The sequence below is a fragment of the Oncorhynchus clarkii genome, unplaced genomic scaffold (genome assembly GCF_045791955.1).
Source record: "Oncorhynchus clarkii lewisi isolate Uvic-CL-2024 unplaced genomic scaffold, UVic_Ocla_1.0 unplaced_contig_8895_pilon_pilon, whole genome shotgun sequence".
Lineage (NCBI taxonomy): Eukaryota > Metazoa > Chordata > Actinopteri > Salmoniformes > Salmonidae > Oncorhynchus > Oncorhynchus clarkii.
The window spans coordinates 65,661-86,111 of NW_027260951.1; the positions used below are offsets into that span (position 1 = coordinate 65,661).

General features: G+C 45.7%; 1 protein-coding gene across 1 annotated transcript in view; it reads right to left on the bottom strand.

Annotated features, from left to right (window-relative positions):
- LOC139402498 (sperm-associated antigen 17-like) overlaps positions 1-20,451 on the bottom strand; it is a 44,642-nt gene that overhangs the window by 2,752 nt on the left and 21,439 nt on the right. The window contains 24 exon segments of the mRNA XM_071146474.1: positions 2,539-2,699; positions 3,498-3,587; positions 3,713-3,812; positions 4,241-4,343; positions 4,618-4,662; positions 4,758-4,811; positions 5,729-5,813; positions 5,943-5,991; positions 6,737-6,850; positions 7,787-7,969; positions 8,192-8,325; positions 9,345-9,475; positions 9,632-9,783; positions 10,190-10,387; positions 10,577-10,731; positions 13,230-13,377; positions 13,567-13,784; positions 15,426-15,567; positions 17,356-17,522; positions 17,954-18,065; positions 18,268-18,455; positions 18,613-18,831; positions 19,097-19,211; positions 20,226-20,450. Coding sequence (XP_071002575.1) covers positions 2,539-2,699; positions 3,498-3,587; positions 3,713-3,812; positions 4,241-4,343; positions 4,618-4,662; positions 4,758-4,811; positions 5,729-5,813; positions 5,943-5,991; positions 6,737-6,850; positions 7,787-7,969; positions 8,192-8,325; positions 9,345-9,475; positions 9,632-9,783; positions 10,190-10,387; positions 10,577-10,731; positions 13,230-13,377; positions 13,567-13,784; positions 15,426-15,567; positions 17,356-17,522; positions 17,954-18,065; positions 18,268-18,455; positions 18,613-18,831; positions 19,097-19,211; positions 20,226-20,450 — 3,288 coding nt within the window.

Below are 20,451 nucleotides of genomic sequence, written 5' to 3' on the forward strand. Positions count from 1 at the left end.
CCATGATACAGATTATATCACAACATTCACACCTACAGTCACATGGCGCTAGAGCTCAGATCTTCCATGATACAGATTATATCACAACATTCACACCTACAGTCACATGGCGCTAGAGCTCAGATCTTCCATGATACAGATTATATCACAACATTCACACCTACAGTCACATGGCGCTAGAGCTCAGATCTTCCATGATACAGATTATATCACAACATTCACACCTACAGTCACATGGCGCTAGAGCTCAGATCTTCCATGATACAGATTATATCACAACATTCACACCTACAGTCACATGGCGCTAGAGCTCAGATCTTCCATGATACAGATTATATCACAACATTCACACCTACAGTCAAATGGCGCTAGAGCTCAGATCTTCCATGATACAGATTATATCACAACATTCACACCTACAGTCACATGGCGCTAGAGCTCAGATCTTCCATGATACAGATTATATCACAACATTCACACCTACAGTCACATGGCGCTAGAGCTCAGATCTTCCATGATACAGATTATATCACAACATTCACACCTACAGTCAAATGGCGCTAGAGCTCAGATCTTCCATGATACAGATTATATCACAACATTCACACCTACAGTCAAATGGCGCTAGAGCTCAGATCTTCCATGATACAGATTATATCACAACATTCACACCTACAGTCAAATGGCGCTAGAGCTCAGATCTTCCATGATACAGATTATATCACAACATTCACACCTACAGTCAAATGGCGCTAGAGCTCAGATCTTCCATGATACAGATTATATCACAACATTCACACCTACAGTCACATGGCGCTAGAGCTCAGATCTTCCATGATACAGATTATATCACAACATTCACACCTACAGTCACATGGCGCTAGAGCTCAGATCTTCCATGATACAGATTATATCACAACATTCACACCTACAGTCAAATGGCGCTAGAGCTCAGATCTTCCATGATACAGATTATATCACAACATTCACACCTACAGTCACATGGCGCTAGAGCTCAGATCTTCCATGATACAGATTATATCACAACATTCACACCTACAGTCAAATGGCGCTAGAGCTCAGATCTTCCATGATACAGATTATATCACAACATTCACACCTACAGTCACATGGCGCTAGAGCTCAGATCTTCCATGATACAGATTATATCACAACATTCACACCTACAGTCACATGGCGCTAGAGCTCAGATCTTCCATGATACAGATTATATCACAACATTCACACCTACAGTCAAATGGCGCTAGAGCTCAGATCTTCCATGATACAGATTATATCACAACATTCACACCTACAGTCACATGGCGCTAGAGCTCAGATCTTCCATGATACAGATTATATCACAACATTCACACCTACAGTCACATGGCGCTAGAGCTCAGATCTTCCATGATACAGATTATATCACAACATTCACACCTACAGTCACATGGCGCTAGAGCTCAGATCTTCCATGATACAGATTATATCACAACATTCACACCTACAGTCACATGGCGCTAGAGCTCAGATCTTCCATGATACAGATTATATCACAACATTCACACCTACAGTCACATGGCGCTAGAGCTCAGATCTTCCATGATACAGATTATATCACAACATTCACACCTACAGTCACATGGCGCTAGAGCTCAGATCTTCCATGATACAGATTATATCACAACATTCACACCTACAGTCACATGGCGCTAGAGCTCAGATCTTCCATGATACAGATTATATCACAACATTCACACCTACAGTCACATGGCGCTAGAGCTCAGATCTTCCATGATACAGATTATATCACAACATTCACACCTACAGTCAAATGGCGCTAGAGCTCAGATCTTCCATGATACAGATTATATCACAACATTCACACCTACAGTCACATGGCGCTAGAGCTCAGATCTTCCATGATACAGATTATATCACAACATTCACACCTACAGTCACATGGCGCTAGAGCTCAGATCTTCCATGATACAGATTATATCTAGGCCCCAGTCACACACTCCCCATATGTCCCCCAGCCCACACTCCCACCAATTCACAACATTCACACCTACAGTCACACACTCCCCATATGTCCCCCAGCCCACACTCCCATCAATTCACAACATTCACACCTACAGTCACACACTCCCCATATGTCCCCCAGCCCACACTCCCATCAATTCACAACATTCACACCTACAGTCACACACTCCCCATATGTCCCCCAGCCCACACTCCCCATATGTCCCCCAGCCCACACTCCCATCAATTTACAACATTCACACCTACAGTCACAAACATTTTCTCAATCGACATATGCACCTCTCACTGGGTGGGTGAGGAACACTAGTGTGTGCACCCGTGTGTGTGCACCTGTGCGCGTGTGTATGTGTGTGTGTATATGTATGTACGTCACAGTGTGTGCAGTGTGTGTGTGTGTGTGTGTGTGTGTGTGTGTGTGTGTGTGTGTGTGTATATGTATGTACGTCACAGTGTGTGTGTGTGTGTGTGTGTGTGTGTGTGTGTGTGTGTTACCTGCTGGTTGGGCACGCTGAAGGGTTTGGAGCTGAGGATGGAGGCTGGCAGCTTGACTCTGTGTCTGCGTGGGTTCCCTGCCACGTCCACCTGGGTACTGCCAGGCCCAATCCCACCACCATGCTGCTGCTTCACTGTAGAGACACCATGAGAGCTGTCCCCTACAGGAGAACACACACAGATCAGTAACACAGTAACAGATACAAGACCATGATGACTGATTTATATACAGTAGGTGTCTGCAAACTGTTGGGAAAATGGTGTTTGACCAAATAGAATTCTCTTTGTCGGTTAGTCATTCAGCAGACGCTCTTCTCCAGAGCCACTTACAGTAAGTGCATTCATCTTACGATGGCTAGGTGGGACAACTTTTCAACTACCAACTTGAGTAAATGTCTGATTTTCAAGGTATTCCAGTACTTGAATTTCAGAGTGCCAAATTCAAGCACCTGGTGCGAACCCTGCCTACCAGACATGCCACCAGGGGTCTTTTCAAAGTCCCCAGGTTCAGAACAAATTCAAGCCCCTTGTGCAAACCCTGCCTACCAGACATGCCACCAGGGGTCTTTTCAAAGTCCCCAGGTCCAGAACAAATTCAAGCACCTTGTGCGAACCCTGCCTACCAGATATACCACCAGGGGTCTTTTCAAAGTCCCCAGGTCCAGAACAAATTCAAGCACCTTGTGCGAACCCTGCCTACCAGATATACCACCAGGGGTCTTTTCAAAGCACAACGCCGCAGTACATACATACTTGTTGTGTTTATGTACTGACATGTATGTGTAACTGATAGACACACACACACACACACCACACACACACACACACACTAAGGTTTTTAAATTGATAAGTCATTTGTCTGTAATGTCTTTTTCGTTATGACTCAAACCCCAGTAAGACCAGCTGTCGCCACTCTTACCCTAACACTACCCCACGTCTAAATCGTGTACTGAGCAGACCTGCAGTTTGAGGGGTGGGGTTGGTGGGTCTCCTAGGCAGAGCATCACTTCCTGCTGCGTGAGAGGGCGTGGGGTTCAAAGGTCGCTGGGCTGCTTCAAGAATACACACAATAACAAATAACATGCAAAACAGGGTCACTTTCTTAATGAAGGATAAAACAATACAATACTGTATCATCCATATATCATTAGTATTGTTTTAAATGTAGCCTAGCTTTAACCTGTCTCCCGAGGGGCATCTCTGAGGTAGTTCTGGGAGTTGGGAGTGTTGGGGAATGGAGGAAGGTCCTGAGACAGAGATCTCATATCAGGGACCTGACGGGGAAACCCAGATAGTTGTTTTATATACGTACAGTAGCTGAACTGAATACAATCTGCAATATGTTGCACAGGTTGGAGAGGCACACAGTGAAGCTAATATTAACCTCTGTACCAAACCAAACGCTAGGCTAGTAGCATTGGGAAATATTGTCTTATATTAACTACCTCTGTACCAAACCAAACGCTAGGCTAGTAGCATTGGGAAATATTGTCTTATATTAACCACCTCTGTACCAAACCAAACGCTAGGCTAGTAGCATTGGGAAATATTGTCTAGACGCTTTTTTCCAGTTGAGATGAAGTTTATAAATTGACTGGCTGGGCTGTGGGACAATGGATGTGTATTAATGAATCCAATGGAACTGTTAACAGGCATTACGTAGCTGTGCTGAATTACAATCCATTGATGAGAAAGCTGTCACCTCCGAGTACTCGAAACCTGCTCCTTTCTCTGAGTGGAAATAAGGAGGAATGATTCTGTTCCTTAGAGCCGCTCTGTAAATCTTCTCCTGGTCCAGCTCCTGTCTGAACAGTACAGCAACATTAAAACATTCATTAATAGCTGGGAAAAGATGTGAATGTCCACTATGTCAGCTCTATAATACAGAGCAGTTAGTTAGTTTCCTGTGTTGCTCTATCCTGCTCTTCCACATAGTTACCTGTGTTGCTCTATCCTGCTCTTCCACATAGTTACCTGTGTTGCTCTATCCTGCTCTTCCACATAGTTACCTGTGTTGCTCTATCCTGCTCTTCCACATAGTTTCCTGTGTTGCTCTATCCTGCTCTTCCACATAGTTACCTGTGTTGCTCTATCCTGCTCTTCCACATAGTTTCCTGTGTTGCTCTATCCTGCTCTTCCACATAGTTACCTGTGTTGCTCTATCCTGCTCTTCCACATAGTTACCTGTGTTGCTCTATCCTGCTCTTCCACATAGTTACCTGTGTTGCTCTATCCTGCTCTTCCACATAATATCCTGTGCCTCTTCGCTGAAGCTGTAAAACAGGAGATTGTAATATGATGAGAAGATAATGGAAAAGGTTCAAAGCTGTCGATATTTGTGTTCATAGTTTAACTAAACCCATTAGCACAGGGAAAATAAGATAGCTACTAATCAGAGACGCATGAGAAATATGTCCTACAGATCTAAGGTCTGGTTAGTTATGATACTGATCTAAGACCAGGCTAGTTATGATACTGATCTAGTTATAATACTGATCTAGGACCAGGTTAGTTATGATACTGATCTAGGACCAGGCTAGTTATGATACTGATCTAGGACCAGGCTAGTTATGATACTGATCTAAGACCTGGTTAGTTATGATACTGATCTACTTAGGATACTGATCTAGGACCAGGCTACTTAGGATACTGATCTAGGACCAGGTTAGTTATAATACTGATCTAGGACCAGGTTAGTTATGATACTGATATAGGACCAGGTTAGTTATGATACAGATCTAGTTATGATACTGATCTAGGACCAAGCTAGTTATGATACTGACCTAGGACCAGGCTAGTTATGATACAGATCTAGGACCAGGCTAGTTATGATACTGATCTAGGACCAGGTTAGTTATGATACAGATGTAGTTATGATACTGACCTAGGACCAGGCTAGTTATGATACTGATCTAGGACCAGGTTAGTTATGATACTGATCTAGGACCAGGTTAGTTATGATACTGATCTAGGACCAGGCTAGTTATGATACTGATCTAAGACCAGGCTAGTTATGATACTGATCTAGGACCAGGTTAGTTATGATACTGATCTAGGACCAGGCTAGGTATGATACTGATCTAGGACCAGGCTAGTTATGATACTGATCTAGGACCAGGCTAGTTATGATACTGATCTAGGACCAGGCTAGTTAGGATACTGATCTAGGACCAGGCTAGTTCTGACTCACCTGTCTGTGTGTTTCTCTGAGAGCGAGGCCTCAGTCTGCAGGGCTGGAGTCTTCACTGCCTGGATGTACAGGGTGGCTGCATCCACTGAGGTGGAACAAACACAAACACTCCCTATTCAACTCACCATTCCTTTTCCCTTATCCAATTCATTGCTACAGTTAGGAAATAATCTCCAAGCCCCATAAAAGTGCCAGGCCAAAATGAAGGACTCACCGGGGCAGATTCTGTTCTCTATAGTGGGGTGCTCTGACTCTGGAAGTGACTGAGGAGGAAGAAATGCACATGGTGTCACACAATACTACAACACCTGAGTAACAGAATACTACAGCACCTGAGTAACAGAACACGACAGCACCCGAGTAACAGAACACGACAGCACCCGAGTAACAGAACACGACAGCACCCGAGTAACAGAACACGACAGCACCCGAGTAACAGAACACGACAGCACCCGAGTAACAGAACACGACAGCACCCGAGTAACACAATACTACAGCACCTGAGTAACACAATACTACAGCACCTGAGTAACAGAACACTACAGCACCTGAGTAACAGAACACTACAGCACCTGAGAAACAGAACACTATGGCACCTGAGTAACATAATACTACAGCACCTGAGTAACAGAACACTACAGCACCTGAGTAACAGAACACTACAGCACCTGAGTAACAGAACACTACGGCACCTGAGTAACAGAATACTACAGCACCTGAGTAACAGAATACTACGGCACCTGAGTAACATAATACTACAGCACCTGAGTAAAAGAATACTACGGCACCTGAGTAACAGAATACTACAGCACATGAGTAACAGAACACTACAGCACCTGAGTAACAGAACACTACGGCACCTGAGTAACAGAACACTACGGCACCTGAGTAACAGAACACTACGGCACCTGAGTAACATAATACTACAGCACCTGAGTAACAGAATACTACAGCACCTGAGTAACAGTGTGTGTGTGTGTGTGTGTGTGTGTGTGTGTACTGACTGACCAGGACCAGTTTGAGCAGGTCAGCAGCGTGGATCTTCTCCTCCTCAGTACGAGGGTCATTCAGCTGCATCTTCTCTGTCAGGTTCTCTCTCTGGATAACCTGCTCCATGTACTCCTACAATACCAGGTACAGGAGGAGGACCAGGTACAGGAGGAGAACCAGGTACAGGAGGAGGACAAGATGTTGAGACAGGTACAGGAGGAGAACCAGGTACAGGAGGAGGAGGACCACATGTTGAGACAGGTCCAGGTACAGGAGGAGGCCCAGGTACAGGAGGAGAACCAGGTACAGGAGGAGGAGGACCACATGTTGAGACAGGACCAGGTACAGGAGGAGGACCAGGTACAGGAGGAGAACCAGGTACAGGAGGAGGACCAGGTACAGGAGGAGGAGGACCACATGTTGAGACAGGACCAGGTACAGGAGGAGAACCAGGTACAGGAGGAGGACCAGGTACAGGAGGAGGACCACATGTTGAGGCAGGACCAGGTAGAGGAGGAGGACCAGGTACAGGAGGATGACCAGGTACAGGAGGAGGACCACATGTTGACACAGGACCAGGTATAGGAGGAGGACCAGGTACAGGAGGAGGACCAGGTACAGGAGGAGGACCAGGTACAGGAGGAGGAGGACCACATGTTGACATACAGATTACACCGCATACCAAACACATGCATGTTATGATAGAACATCTATATTAAGGTAGCCTAGCAGTTAGTGCATTGGGTCAGTTACTGAAAGGTCTCTGGTTCGAATCCCTGAGCTGACAAGGTGACAAAAAACTGCCGCTGTGCTCTTGAGTAAGGCACTTAACCCTAATTGTCTCAGGGGGAGTTGGGATATGCAACAAAACAGATCTCCAATTCACATGTGTATAATACACACTGGTACATGTGTGAAAAAGGACAAATATAATCCCCCACCAAATGCTGATTATTATTATGGCCAGACATGGGACTGTATCTGCTGGTACACTGGGTTAAGGCTGCTGTAATGGAGACTGCCTTGTAGAATACACACAGGACAGTGAGATGAGCTGCAGAGCTGCACCTTGAGGCGAGTCTCCAGAGTCCTGCGGAGCTGTCTGCTGACTGGCTGGTACTGGAGCAGCTGTCGGACCTCCAGGGTATCCGGACAGCTCAGCACGGGCCTGCAGGCCTCAGAAACAGGCTTCTCTCTCAGGGTCAGACCCCGGCCCAAGGTGGTCCCGAACAGAGGACCTGGAGTCTTCCTCTGGGGCGGGGTTACAGTAGATGTTTAAAGAATGTTTTTAGGGGATAAAGTAGATTTATTTATTTATTTACATTTTAAGGTATCATCAAACCCTATGACTAAAGTGTGTTTTGACCATGTATAAATGACCTTAAATTCAAGTGTACGTGAAAACTAGCATGATTTGCTAATACATTATGCGTCTATTTCAACTGCATTTTCTCTTAGATTTTCTCAGTCTACCTCTACTGAGGGGAAGTTGTCCCAGCGACGGGACTTGAGGTTGGTGGGGATGATGTCCTTGTTTTGTTTCTGCATGACCCATCTGGACCACACGTCCTGACGAGAGGGTCTCAGCACCGCTATACCCAGGACACCTGCAGGACAGGGAGGAGACCACAGACGTGTCTATGGGTAGACCAGGAGGAAACACAGGTCTATGGAGGTAGAGTAATGAGCAGAATCCTACCCTGTAGTCTGGGAGGAGACCACAGACGTGTCTATGGGTAGACCAGGAGGAAACACAGGTCTATGGAGGTAGAGTAATGAACAGAATCCTACCCTGTAGGTCAGGGAGGAGACCACAGACGTGTCTATGGGTAGACCAGGAGGAAACACAGGTCTATGGAGGTAGAGTAATGAACAGAATCCTACCCTGCAGGACAGGGAGGAGACCACAGACGTGTCTATGGGTAGACCAGGAGGAAACACAGGTCTATGGAGGTAGAGTAATGGACAGAATCCTACCCTGCAGGACAGGGAGGAGACCACAGACGTGTCTATGGGTAGACCAGGAGGAAACACAGGTCTACGGAGGTAGAGTAATGGACAGAATCCTACCCTGCAGGACAGGGAGGAGACCACAGACGTGTCTATGGGTAGACCAGGAGGAAACACGGGTCTATGGAGGTAGAGTAATGAACAGAATCCTACCCTGCAGGTCAGGGAGGAGACCACAGACGTGTCTATGGGTAGACCAGGAGGAAACACAGGTCTATGGAGGTAGAGTAATGAACAGAATCCTACCCTGCAGGTCAGGGAGGAGACCACAGACGTGTCTATGGGTAGACCAGGAGGAAACACAGGTCTATGGAGGTAGAGTAATGAACAGAATCCTACCCTGTAGGTCAGGGAGGAGACCACAGACGTGTCTATGGGTAGACCAGGAGGAAACACAGGTCTATGGAGGTAGAGTAATGAACAGAATCCTACCCTGTAGGTCAGGGAGGAGACCACAGACGTGTCTATGGGTAGACCAGGAGGAACACAGGTCTATGGAGGTAGAGTAATGAACAGAATCCTACCCTGTAGGTCAGGGAGGAGACCACAGACGTGTCTATGGGTAGACCAGGAGGAACACAGGTCTATGGAGGTAGAGTAATGAACAGAATCCTACCCTGTAGGTCTGGGAGGGGTTCTTTAAGCAGGGCGACAGCAGGGTCAGAGTAGTCCTCATACAAACGTTCCTCTACTGTCTGAGAGTGCAGCAGCTCTGTGCCTGAACCGTCCTCATGGGCCATGAACAACCTGGGAGTTTATTATGGATATAGAGAATGAGAGAGTACCCATCATGCTTCAGCCCAGCTTGAACACTAGAAGGGTTAAAAGGTGCCTAACTGGGGGACATTGGAATGAAAAAGGAGTCACACTGTACAGATGAGGAGCAGAGTTACTGAAGCCTACCTGGGAAGGTGGACTTTACGTCCAATAGGATGCTTGGCCAGCTCTCTCTCTTCTGGCAGTCCTCCCTCCTCCTCCTCCTCCTCCTCCTCCTCCTCCACTCTGCTGTCCAGAGGGCTAGAGATCTCCACTGATGCCTGGCCATCCTTCATCACCTCCACACAGCACCATTTGATACACTGTCACTATAACTCCACCATGCCCTACACATGCACTACACATGCCCTACACATGCCCTAGGAATCCTACAGTGATGTTTCCTAATTCATTTTGTCAAACAAGTTTCCAAAATGAAAATTCCCGCGGCTGGCAGAGTTCAGTGTATCGTACGATAATCCTCTGAACACTTGGCCTGATGGGAAAACAAACTGTCTGGAATCTCGCCCTATTCCTTATATAGTGCTCAAGTTATGGTCAGCGCCTTATGCCCTGGTCCCAGATCTGTTTGTGCTGTCTTGCCAACTCCTATGGTCATCATCAAGCCAAATGGCAAGACAACACAAACAGATCTGGGACCAGACTATAAGAAGGGAACAGGGGTGTCATACAGAGCCGACCCACCTGGAAGAGGTTCCCGTGGTGGTCTGTGACCTCACACAGTGTGTCTGAGGTGGAGGTGTGGTTCATCCTGTAGCTGCCTGGCTGCTCTCTGGGACTCCAGCTGGCCAGACTCAGGGTTGGGCTGTGTTCAGGGTCTGACGTGTACACACAACTACCGTCCTGGTTGATGAACAGCAGACCTACACTGGACGGGTACACCTAGAGGGCACACGGGGACACGGAGAGTCACCCAGAATGAATATAGAACCTCAGAACACAGTCATTTGCTAGACTCATGAAAGGAAGCGTGGATCTTCTCCTCCGATGCTCTCCACGTTATGAGGAGGAGGGAAGACAACGGGAGGAATGGAGGAAGGACTAGTAACATTCACCCCCGGTTTCTCTTACTTGGTACGCTCCGTCGCAGGTGGCGGTGACGACGCTCCCGTCTCCAAAGAACACGTTGCAGGACCTGCCCTCGCCGAACATGGTTACCGTGGCAAACCCCAGCCGCTCCACCATCACCACCTTCTCCTTATGACACCCACTGCTGGACCTCTCCCCTGGTAACACAACGTCTACATTATCACACCATCACCACCTTCTCCTTATGACACCCACTGCTGGACCTCTCCCCTGGTAACACAACGTAGACATTATCACACCATGAACCATCCTTCCTACACACACTGCTGGACCTCTCCCCTGGTAACACAACATAGACATTATCACACCATGAACCATCCTTCCTACACACTGTTGTCTCTGTCCTGGTAACACAACATAGACATTATCACACCATGAACCATCCTTCCTACACACTGTTGTCTCTGTCCTGGTAACACAACGTAGACATTATCACACCATGAACCATCCTTCCTACACACTGTTGTCTCTGTCCTGGTAACACAACGTAGACATTATCACACCATGAACCATCCTTCCCACACACTGTTGTCTCTGTCCTGGTAACACAACATAGACATTATCACACCATGAACCATCCTTCCTACACACACTGTTGTCTCTGTCCTGGTAACACAACGTAGACATTATCACACCATGAACCATCCTTCCCACACACTGTTGTCTCTGTCCTGGTAACACAACATAGACATTATCACACCATGAACCATCCTTCCTACACACTGTTGTCTCTGTCCTGGTAACACAACATAGACATTATCACACCATCACCACCTTCTCCTTATGACACCCACTGCTGGACCTCTCCCCTGGTAACACAACGTAGACATTATCACACCATGAACCATCCTTACCACACACTGTTGTCTCTGTCCTGGTAACACAACGTAGACATTATCACACCATGAACCATCCTTCCTACACACTGTTGTCTCTGTCCTGGTAACACAACGTAGACATTATCACACCATGAACCATCCTTCCTACACACTGTTGTCTCTGTCCTGGTAACACAACGTAGACATTATCACACCATGAACCATCCTTCCTACACACACTGTTGTCTCTGTCCTGGTAACACAACGTAGACATTATCACACCATGAACCATCCTTCCTACACACACTGTTGTCTCTGTCCTGGTAACACAACGTAGACATTATCACACCATGAACCATCCTTCCTACACACTGTTGTCTCTGTCCTGGTAACGCATAATATACACTACTAATGTATTAGACAAGTTAGTAGTATAGCCTTTAACCTGTATCAGACCAGGTAGTAGTTAGTAGGATAGCCTTTAACCTGTATCAGACCAGGTACTAGTTAGTAGTATAGCCTTTAACCTGTATCAGATCAGGTTATAGTTAGTAGTATAGCCTTTAACCTGTATCAGACCAGGTAGTAGTTAGTAGTATAGCCTTTAACCTGTATCCGACCAGGTAGTAGTTAGTAGGATAGCCTTTAACCTGTATCAGACCAGGTAGTAGTTAGTAGGATAGCCTTTAACCTGTATCCGACCAGGTAGTAGTTAGTAGTATAGCCTTTAACCTGTATCCGACCAGGTAGTAGTTAGTAGTATAGCCTTTAACCTGTATCAGACCAGGTAGTAGTTAGTAGGATAGCCTTTAACCTGTATCCGACCAGGTAGTAGTTAGTAGTATAGCCTTTAACCTGTATCCGACCAGGTAGTAGTTAGTAGTATAGCCTTTAACCTGTATCAGACCAGGTAGTAGTTAGTAGTATAGCCTTTAACCTGTATCAGACCAGGTAGTAGTTAGTAGTATAGCCTTTAACCTATATCAGACCAGGTAGTAGTTAGTAGTATAGCCTTTAACCTGTATCAGACCAGGTAGTAGTTAGTAGTATAGCCTTTAACCTGTATCAGACCAGGTAGTAGTTAGTAGTATAGCCTTTAACCTGTATCAGACCAGGTAGTAGTTAGTAGTATAGCCTTTAACCTGTATCCGACCAGGTAGTAGTTAGTAGGATAGCCTTTAACCTGTATCAGACCAGGTAGTAGTTAGTAGTATAGCCTTTAACCTGTATCAGACCAGGTAGTAGTTAGTAGTATAGCCTTTAACCTGTATCAGACCAGGTAGTAGTTAGTAGGATAGCCTTTAACCTGTATCAGACCAGGTAGTAGTTAGTAGTATAGCCTTTAACCTGTATCAGACCAGGTAGTAGTTAGTAGTATAGCCTTTAACCTGTATCCGACCAGGTAGTAGTTAGTAGGATAGCCTTTAACCTGTATCAGACCAGGTAGTAGTTAGTAGTATAGCCTTTAACCTGTATCCGACCAGGTAGTAGTTAGTAGGATAGCCTTTAACCTGTATCAGACCAGGTAGTAGTTAGTAGGATAGCCTTTAACCTGTATCAGACCAGGTAGTAGTTAGTAGTATAGCCTTTAACCTGTATCAGACCAGGTAGTAGTTAGTAGTATAGCCTTTAGCCTGTATCCGACCAGGTAGTAGGATAGCCTTTAGCCTGTATCCGACCAGGTAGTAGGATAGCCTTTAACCTGTATCAGACCAGGTAGTAGTTAGTAGTATAGCCTTTAACCTGTATCAGACCAGGTAGTAGTTAGTAGTATAGCCTTTAACCTGTATCAGACCATTTAGCAGTTAGCCTTTAACCTGGGTTAATGTGTTCCTGGCACCACCCACTGAGAGCCTCTCTCTCCTGGTACAGGGTAGTGATCCTGGTTCCGTCTGCATGGTCGACGATCACCGTCCCGTCTCTGTCCAGCACAGACATCACCTTGTCCTCCCGGGTGATAACAACCTGCTCACACAGAGACAAGGCAGAAGAGCTACTTTTACATATCACATGTGTAGGAAGTCAAAATGTTGACACCTTCAGAGTATCAGCTAACCCACCATTTTGGACTTTTGCAAAAGGTCGTGAGAAAACTCAAACGTGTTATTACCAACCACGATGTTAGCAGACCATGTTGCTGGTTCGTATGCTCACAGTTTGGCTGACAGGGTCTGTGGCTCTGAAGACCAGGACCGGGCCAGGGTCTGTGGTCTGGTCCCCCATGGTGGCTACTCTGTGTCCGGAGGGGCTGGTGGTGACCCAACAGACCCCCTGTCTGCCCTGGGTGTGGTCTGACGACCTCTGCTCCTCCCTGGGCTCTGGGTCACTCTGACTCTGGTCAGCCCCCAGGCTCTGCTTGGAACCCAGTTTACCTGCCCAGACACACAACCCCTCATCTCCCCTTTGTCTTTCTCAAGCACCGATACTCAACAACATTAAAGGTTGTGAAGCCAATAGATTTCAGACTGACACAGTAAAGGTCTAATAGGAAGACAAATCAAATATACAGTACCAGTCTGAAGTTTGGACAAACCTACTTTTCCCAGGGTTTTGTTTATTTTTACTATTGTAGAATAATAGTGAAGACATCAAAACTATGAAATAACACATATAGAAGAATCATGTAGTAACCAAAAAAGTGTTAAACAAATCAAAATATATTTCATATTTTAGATTATTCTATGTAGCCACCCTTGCCTTGATGACAGCTTTGCACACTCTTGGCATTCTCTTAACCAGCTTCATGAGGAATTATTTTCCAAGAGTCTTGAAGGAGTTCCCACATGCGCTGAGCACTTGTTGGCTGCTTTTCCTTCACCCTGCAGTCCAACTCATCCCAAACCACCTGGAATGGTTTGAGGTCAGGTGATTGTGGAGGCCAGGTCATCTGATGCAGCACTCCATCACTCTCCTTGGTCTAATAGACCTTACACAGCCTGGAGGTGTGTTTTGGGTCATTGTCCTGTTGAAAAAGATAGTCCCACTAAGCGCAAACCAGATGGGATTGCATATCACTGCAGAACGCTGTGGTGACCATGCTGGTTAAGTGTGCCTTGAATCCTAAATAAATCACAGACAGTGTCACCAGCAAAGCACCCCCACACCATCACACCTCCTCCTCCATGCTTCACGGTGGGAACCACACATGCTGAGATAATCCGTTCACCTACTCTGCGTCTCACAAAGACACAGCAGTTGGAACCAAAAATCTGAAATTTGGACTCATCAGACCAAAGGACAGATTTCCACCGGTCTAATGTCCCTTGCTTGTGTTTCTTGACCCAAGCAAGTCTCTTCTTCTTATTGGTGTCCTTTAGTAGTGGCTGGTAACTCTAATGAACTTATCCTCTGCAGCAGAAGTAACTCTGGGTCTTCCATTCCTGTGGCGGTCCTCATGAGAGACAGTTTCATCATAGCGCTTGATGGTTTTTGTGACTGCACTTGAAGAAACTTTCAAAGTTATTGAAATGTTCCGTATTGACTGACCTTCACGTCTTAAAGTAATGATGGACTGTCATTTCTCTTTGCTTATTTGAGCTGTTCTTTCCATAACATGGACATGGTCTTTTACCAAATAGGGCTCTTCTGTATTGTCACAACACAACACCTTGTCACAACACAACTGATTGGCTCAAATGCATTAAGGAAAGAAATTCCACAAATTAACTTTCAACAATGCACACCTGTCAATTGAAATGCATTGCAGGTGACTACCTCATGAACCTGGTTGAGAGAATGCCAAGAGTGTGCAAAGCTGTCAGCAATGCAAAGGGTGGCTACTTTGAAGAATCTTAAATAGAAAATATATTTTGATCTGTTTAACACTTTTTTGGTTACTACATGATTCCATATGTGTTATTTCATAGTTGTGATGTCTTCACTATTATTCCACAATATAGAACAAAAGTCAAAATAAAGAAAACCCCTTGGAAGGAGTAGGTTTTGACTGGTTCTGTATAAAAGACCTACGGATATAAATCAAGGTCCATATGATTTGTTAGAAATGTGATTACCCTTCTTGTCCTTGCTGTCTTTTCTCTCCGGTATCGGAGTCTCCTTCACTACCTCTTCCTCCTTCGCAGGGGGTTCAGGAGGAGAGGAGACGATGGGTCCTGAGTCTGTACTGCTACTGACTGAACCGTCTGCAAACAGCACCTACACAGGGACAAATCAAATCTTATTGGTCACATACACACGGTTAGCAGATGTTAATGCGAGTGTAGTGAAATGCTTGTGCTTCTAGTTCCGACCATGCAGTAATATCTAACAAGTAATCTAACAATTTCACAACAACTACCTAATACACACAAGTGTAAAGGAATGAATAAGAATATGTACATATAAATATGTGGATGAGCGATGGCCGAACGGCATAGGCAAGATGCAGTAGATGGTATAGAGTACAGTATATGCAGTGCCTTGCGAAAGTATTCGGCCCCCTTGAACTTTGCAAACTTTTGCCACATTTCAGGCTTCAAACATAAAGATATAAAACTGTATTTTTTTGTGAAGAATCAACAACAAGTGGGACACAATCATGAAGTGGAACGACATTTATTGGATATTTCAAACTTTTTTAACAAATCAAAAACTGAGAAATTGTGCGTGCAAAATTATTCAGCCCCTTTACTTTCAGTGCAGCAAACTCTCTCCAGAAGTTCAGTGAGGATCTCTGAATGATCCAATGTTGACCTAAATGACTAATGATGATAAATACAATCCACCTGTGTGTAATCAAGTCTGCACTGTGATAGTCTCAGAGGTCCGTCAAAAGCGTAGAGAGCTAGAGATCTACAGCTGAGGTGGGAGACTCTGTCCATAGGACAACAATCAGTCGTATATTGCACAAATCTGGCCTTTATGGAAGAGTGACAAGAAGAAAGCCATTTCTTAAAGATATCCATAAAAAGTGTCGTTTAAAGTTTGCCACAAGCCACCTGGGAGACACACCAAACATGTGGAAGAAGGTGCTCTGGTCAGATGAAACCAAAATTGAACTTTTTGGCAACAATGCAAAACGTTATGTTTGGCGTAAAAGCAACACAGCTCATCACCCTGAACACACCATCCCCACTGTCAAACATGGTGGTGGCAGCATCATGGTTTGGGCCTGCTTTTCTTCAGCAGGGACAGGGAAGATGGTTAAAATTGATGGGAAGATGGATGGAGCCAAATACAGGACCATTCTGGAAGAAAACCTGATGGAGTCTGCAAAAGACCTGAGACTGGGACGGAGATGTGTCTTCCAACAAGACAACGATCCAAAACATAAAGCAAAATCTACAATGGAATGGTTCAAAAATAAACATATCCAGGTGTTAGAATGGCCAAGTCAAAGTCCAGGCCTGAATCCAATCGAGAATCTGTGGAAAGAACTGAAAACTGCTGTTCACAAATGCTCTCCATCCAACCTCACTGAGCTCGAGCTGTTTTGCAAGGAGGAATGGGAAAAAATTTCAGTCTCTCGATGTGCAAAACTGATAGAGACATACCCCAAGCGACTTACAGCTGTAATCGCAGCAAAAGGTGGCGCTACAAAGTATTAACTTAAGGGGGCTGAATAATTTTGCACGCCCAATTTTTCAGTTTTTGATTTGTTAAAAAAGTTTGAAATATCCAATAAATGTCGTTCCACTTCATGATTGTGTCCCACTTGTTGTTGATTCTTCACAAAAAAATACAGTTTTATATCTTTATGTTTGAAGCCTGAAATGTGGCAAAAGGTCGCAAAGTTCAAGGGGGCCGAATACTTTCGCAAGGCACTGTACATATCAGATGAGTAATGTAGGGTATGTAAACATTATATAAGGTGGGGAGGGAGGAGCTTAATGTATGTGTGTGTGTGTGTGTATTGTGTTTGCCAGGAGGGAGGAGCTTAATGTGTGTGTGTGTGTGTGTGTGTGTGTGTGTGTGTGTGTGTGTGTGTATTGTGTTTGCCAGTACCTGTGTTGATCCGTCTCTCATGTACTTGACCACGGTGCCCTGACCAGTGATGACCCTAGACAACTCACTGTGTAACGATGGGTCTGTGAGGTGAGGCTCCCTACTGTCACTGCAGTGTAGGGGGAAAGTCTGTCTCACCAACACACACTGACCCTCTGGAGTACTGCCTACAGTAACCAAAACTACAGTTACACACACACACACTGACCCTCTGGAGTACTGCCTACAGTAACCAAAACTACAGTTATACACACACACACTGACCCTCTGGAGTACTGCCTACAGTAACCAAAACTACAGTTATACACACACACACTGACCCTCTGGAGTACTGCCTACAGTAACCAAAACTACAGTTACACACACACACACTGACCCTCTGGAGTACTGCCTACAGTAACCAAAACTACAGTTACACACACACTGTCTGGATATACACACACACACTGTCTTGACACACACATACACTGTCTGGACACACACACATACTGTCTGGATACACACACACACTGTCTGGACACACACACACACCGTCTGGACACACACACACACCGTCTGGACACACACACATACACTGTCTGGACACACACACACTGACCGTCTGTATCCTCCCTGAGGAACTGCAGCAGCAGACCACTGGGGGTGGAGAGGTTTAGTCTCTGGAACGGAGCGCTGCCAGATAACACAGCCTGACCCACACACTCTCTGGTCTGGCAGGGGACAACACAGCCAGACACATGAAGGGAATAACACACAGCAGGTACGTCAACAGGAAGAACATAGATGACGAGAGCATAACGTTATACCATTGGTATCAGTATGACAACGTTGTCAACAACAAAACTCTACAACTGAACAGACGCCATGGAAACTAAATGTTTCTGTTGGCGACGGTCGATAGTATGGATCCACCTGCTCCTCTTCCTCTCTGTGTGTTGAAGACTTGTTGGTCTCTTTGGACGGCTGCACCCCCTTGGCTCTGTGGGAGGAGTTGAGTTTCTCCCGGGACAATGAGGAGGAGAGGAGGGTCGAGGGGACGGGGGAGAGACTGGAGTCTGTGGGCATGTCTAGATCAGAGTCCTGACCGGCCTCCATCTCACCTACAGACACGTCAACAACCAGACTGTTACCGTAGTCACCTTAAAGCTAGACATCACCACACTCAACATAGGGACCAGACTATGTCCCCATAACAGGAACAGTACACCAAGTGGTTTAATGACAGAGAAACAGACAGCATCAGTGTAAGGTGTTCACCCTGCTCCCCTGTGGGGCCGTAGTGACTGTAGGAGAGGTGGATGCCGCTGTCCAGCACAGCTGAGAAGGAGCCCAGCCAAACACTCTTATTGGTGGGACTCTGTGTCTCCATGGGGACCGCGTCCTTTGGGCTCTCCTCCTGGTGTCTGTTTGGCTGGGTGATGTGGCTGTACAAATGATGCTTGTCCTTCATCACACACACCTTGATGAGCGTCGACCCTGGAAACAGAACATCGGCTATGGCTATGTTTACACAGGCAGCCCAATTCTGTTTTTTTTTTTTTTACACTAATTGGTCTTTTGACCAATCACATCAGATCTTTTCACATCAGATCTTTTTCAGAGCTCATCTGATTGGTCAAAAGACCAATTAGTGGGGAAAAAAAGATCAGAATTGGGCGGCCTGTGTAAACGCAGCCTTAGAGAATCAACGTGTGAATAAAAGAGAGCGAAAGTGTGTATGGTAATAGTGGTGTGTGTTCACCCTGGACAAAGTGGATGGTCTCCACCTGGATGTGGCCTCCGTCAGAGGGGTATAGGGAGTGGACCTGGCCTGAGACCTGGATCAGCTGCCCCTCCATGCTGTAACCAGTGAATCCCTTCACACACACACACACACACTCATTTAAAATTTTTAAAAAGGTCCTCATTCTGTTGATATTGTTGCAGCAGATACTTTTAGGGTGAAAGGCACCATGCCATAACAGCACAGTAAAACATGATCTATCTAGTATCTGCTGGGAATATATCCCCATATCTCCTCACCCAGAAAACCAGTTACCAACCACAGAATGATGTCATTACTAGTATCTGCTGGGAATATATCCCCATATCTCCTCACCCAGAAAACCAGTTACCAACCACAGAATGATGTCATTACTAGTATCTGCTGGGACTATATCCCCATATCTCCTCACCCAGAAAACCAGTTACCAACCACAGAATGATGTCATTACTAGTATCTGCTGGGAATATATCCCCATATCTCCTCACCCAGAAAACCAGTTACCAACCACAGAATGATGTCATTACTAGTATCTCCTGGGACTATATCCCCATATCTCCTCACCCAGAAAACCAGTTACCAACCACAGAATGATGTCATTACTAGTATCTGCTGGGAATATATCCCCATATCTCCTCAACCAGAAAACCAGTTACCAACCACAGAATGATGTCATTACTAGTATCTGCTGGGAATATATCCCCATATCTCCTCACCCAGAAAACCAGTTACCAACCACAGAATGATGTCATTACTAGTATCTGCTGGGACTATATCCCCATATCTCCTCACCCAGAAAACCAGTTACCAACCACAGAATGATGTCATTACTAGTATCTGCTGGGACTATATCCCCATATCTCCTCACCCAGAAAACCAGTTACCAACCACAGAATGATGTCATTACTAGTATCTGCTGGGACTATATCCCCATATCTGCTCACCCAGAAAACCAGTTACCAACCACAGAATGATGCCATTACTAGTATCTGCTGGGAATATATCCCCATATCTGCTCACCCAGAAAACCAGTTACCAACCACAGAATGATGCCATTACGAAGGTGGAATGCCATATTGTGCCTTTTAAAGGGTGTTTATAGACTCACAGTGAAGACGTCGGTGGGCGACTGCAGCTTCGCTCTCTGTTCTCCAGGGGTCCCCAGAGCCAGGTCAGGGGTCACGTCCTCCCTGCTCTTCTTCGTGGTCGAGGGGGTTGTTTTCTTGTTCTCCTTGGACGAGTCGGCGCGCTCCGCCCCCTTCCCTCCTTTATCTTTCTTAGCTTTCTTCACCTGTTCCTCCTCCTTCTGTCTGCCCTGCTCCATCTTCCACGCC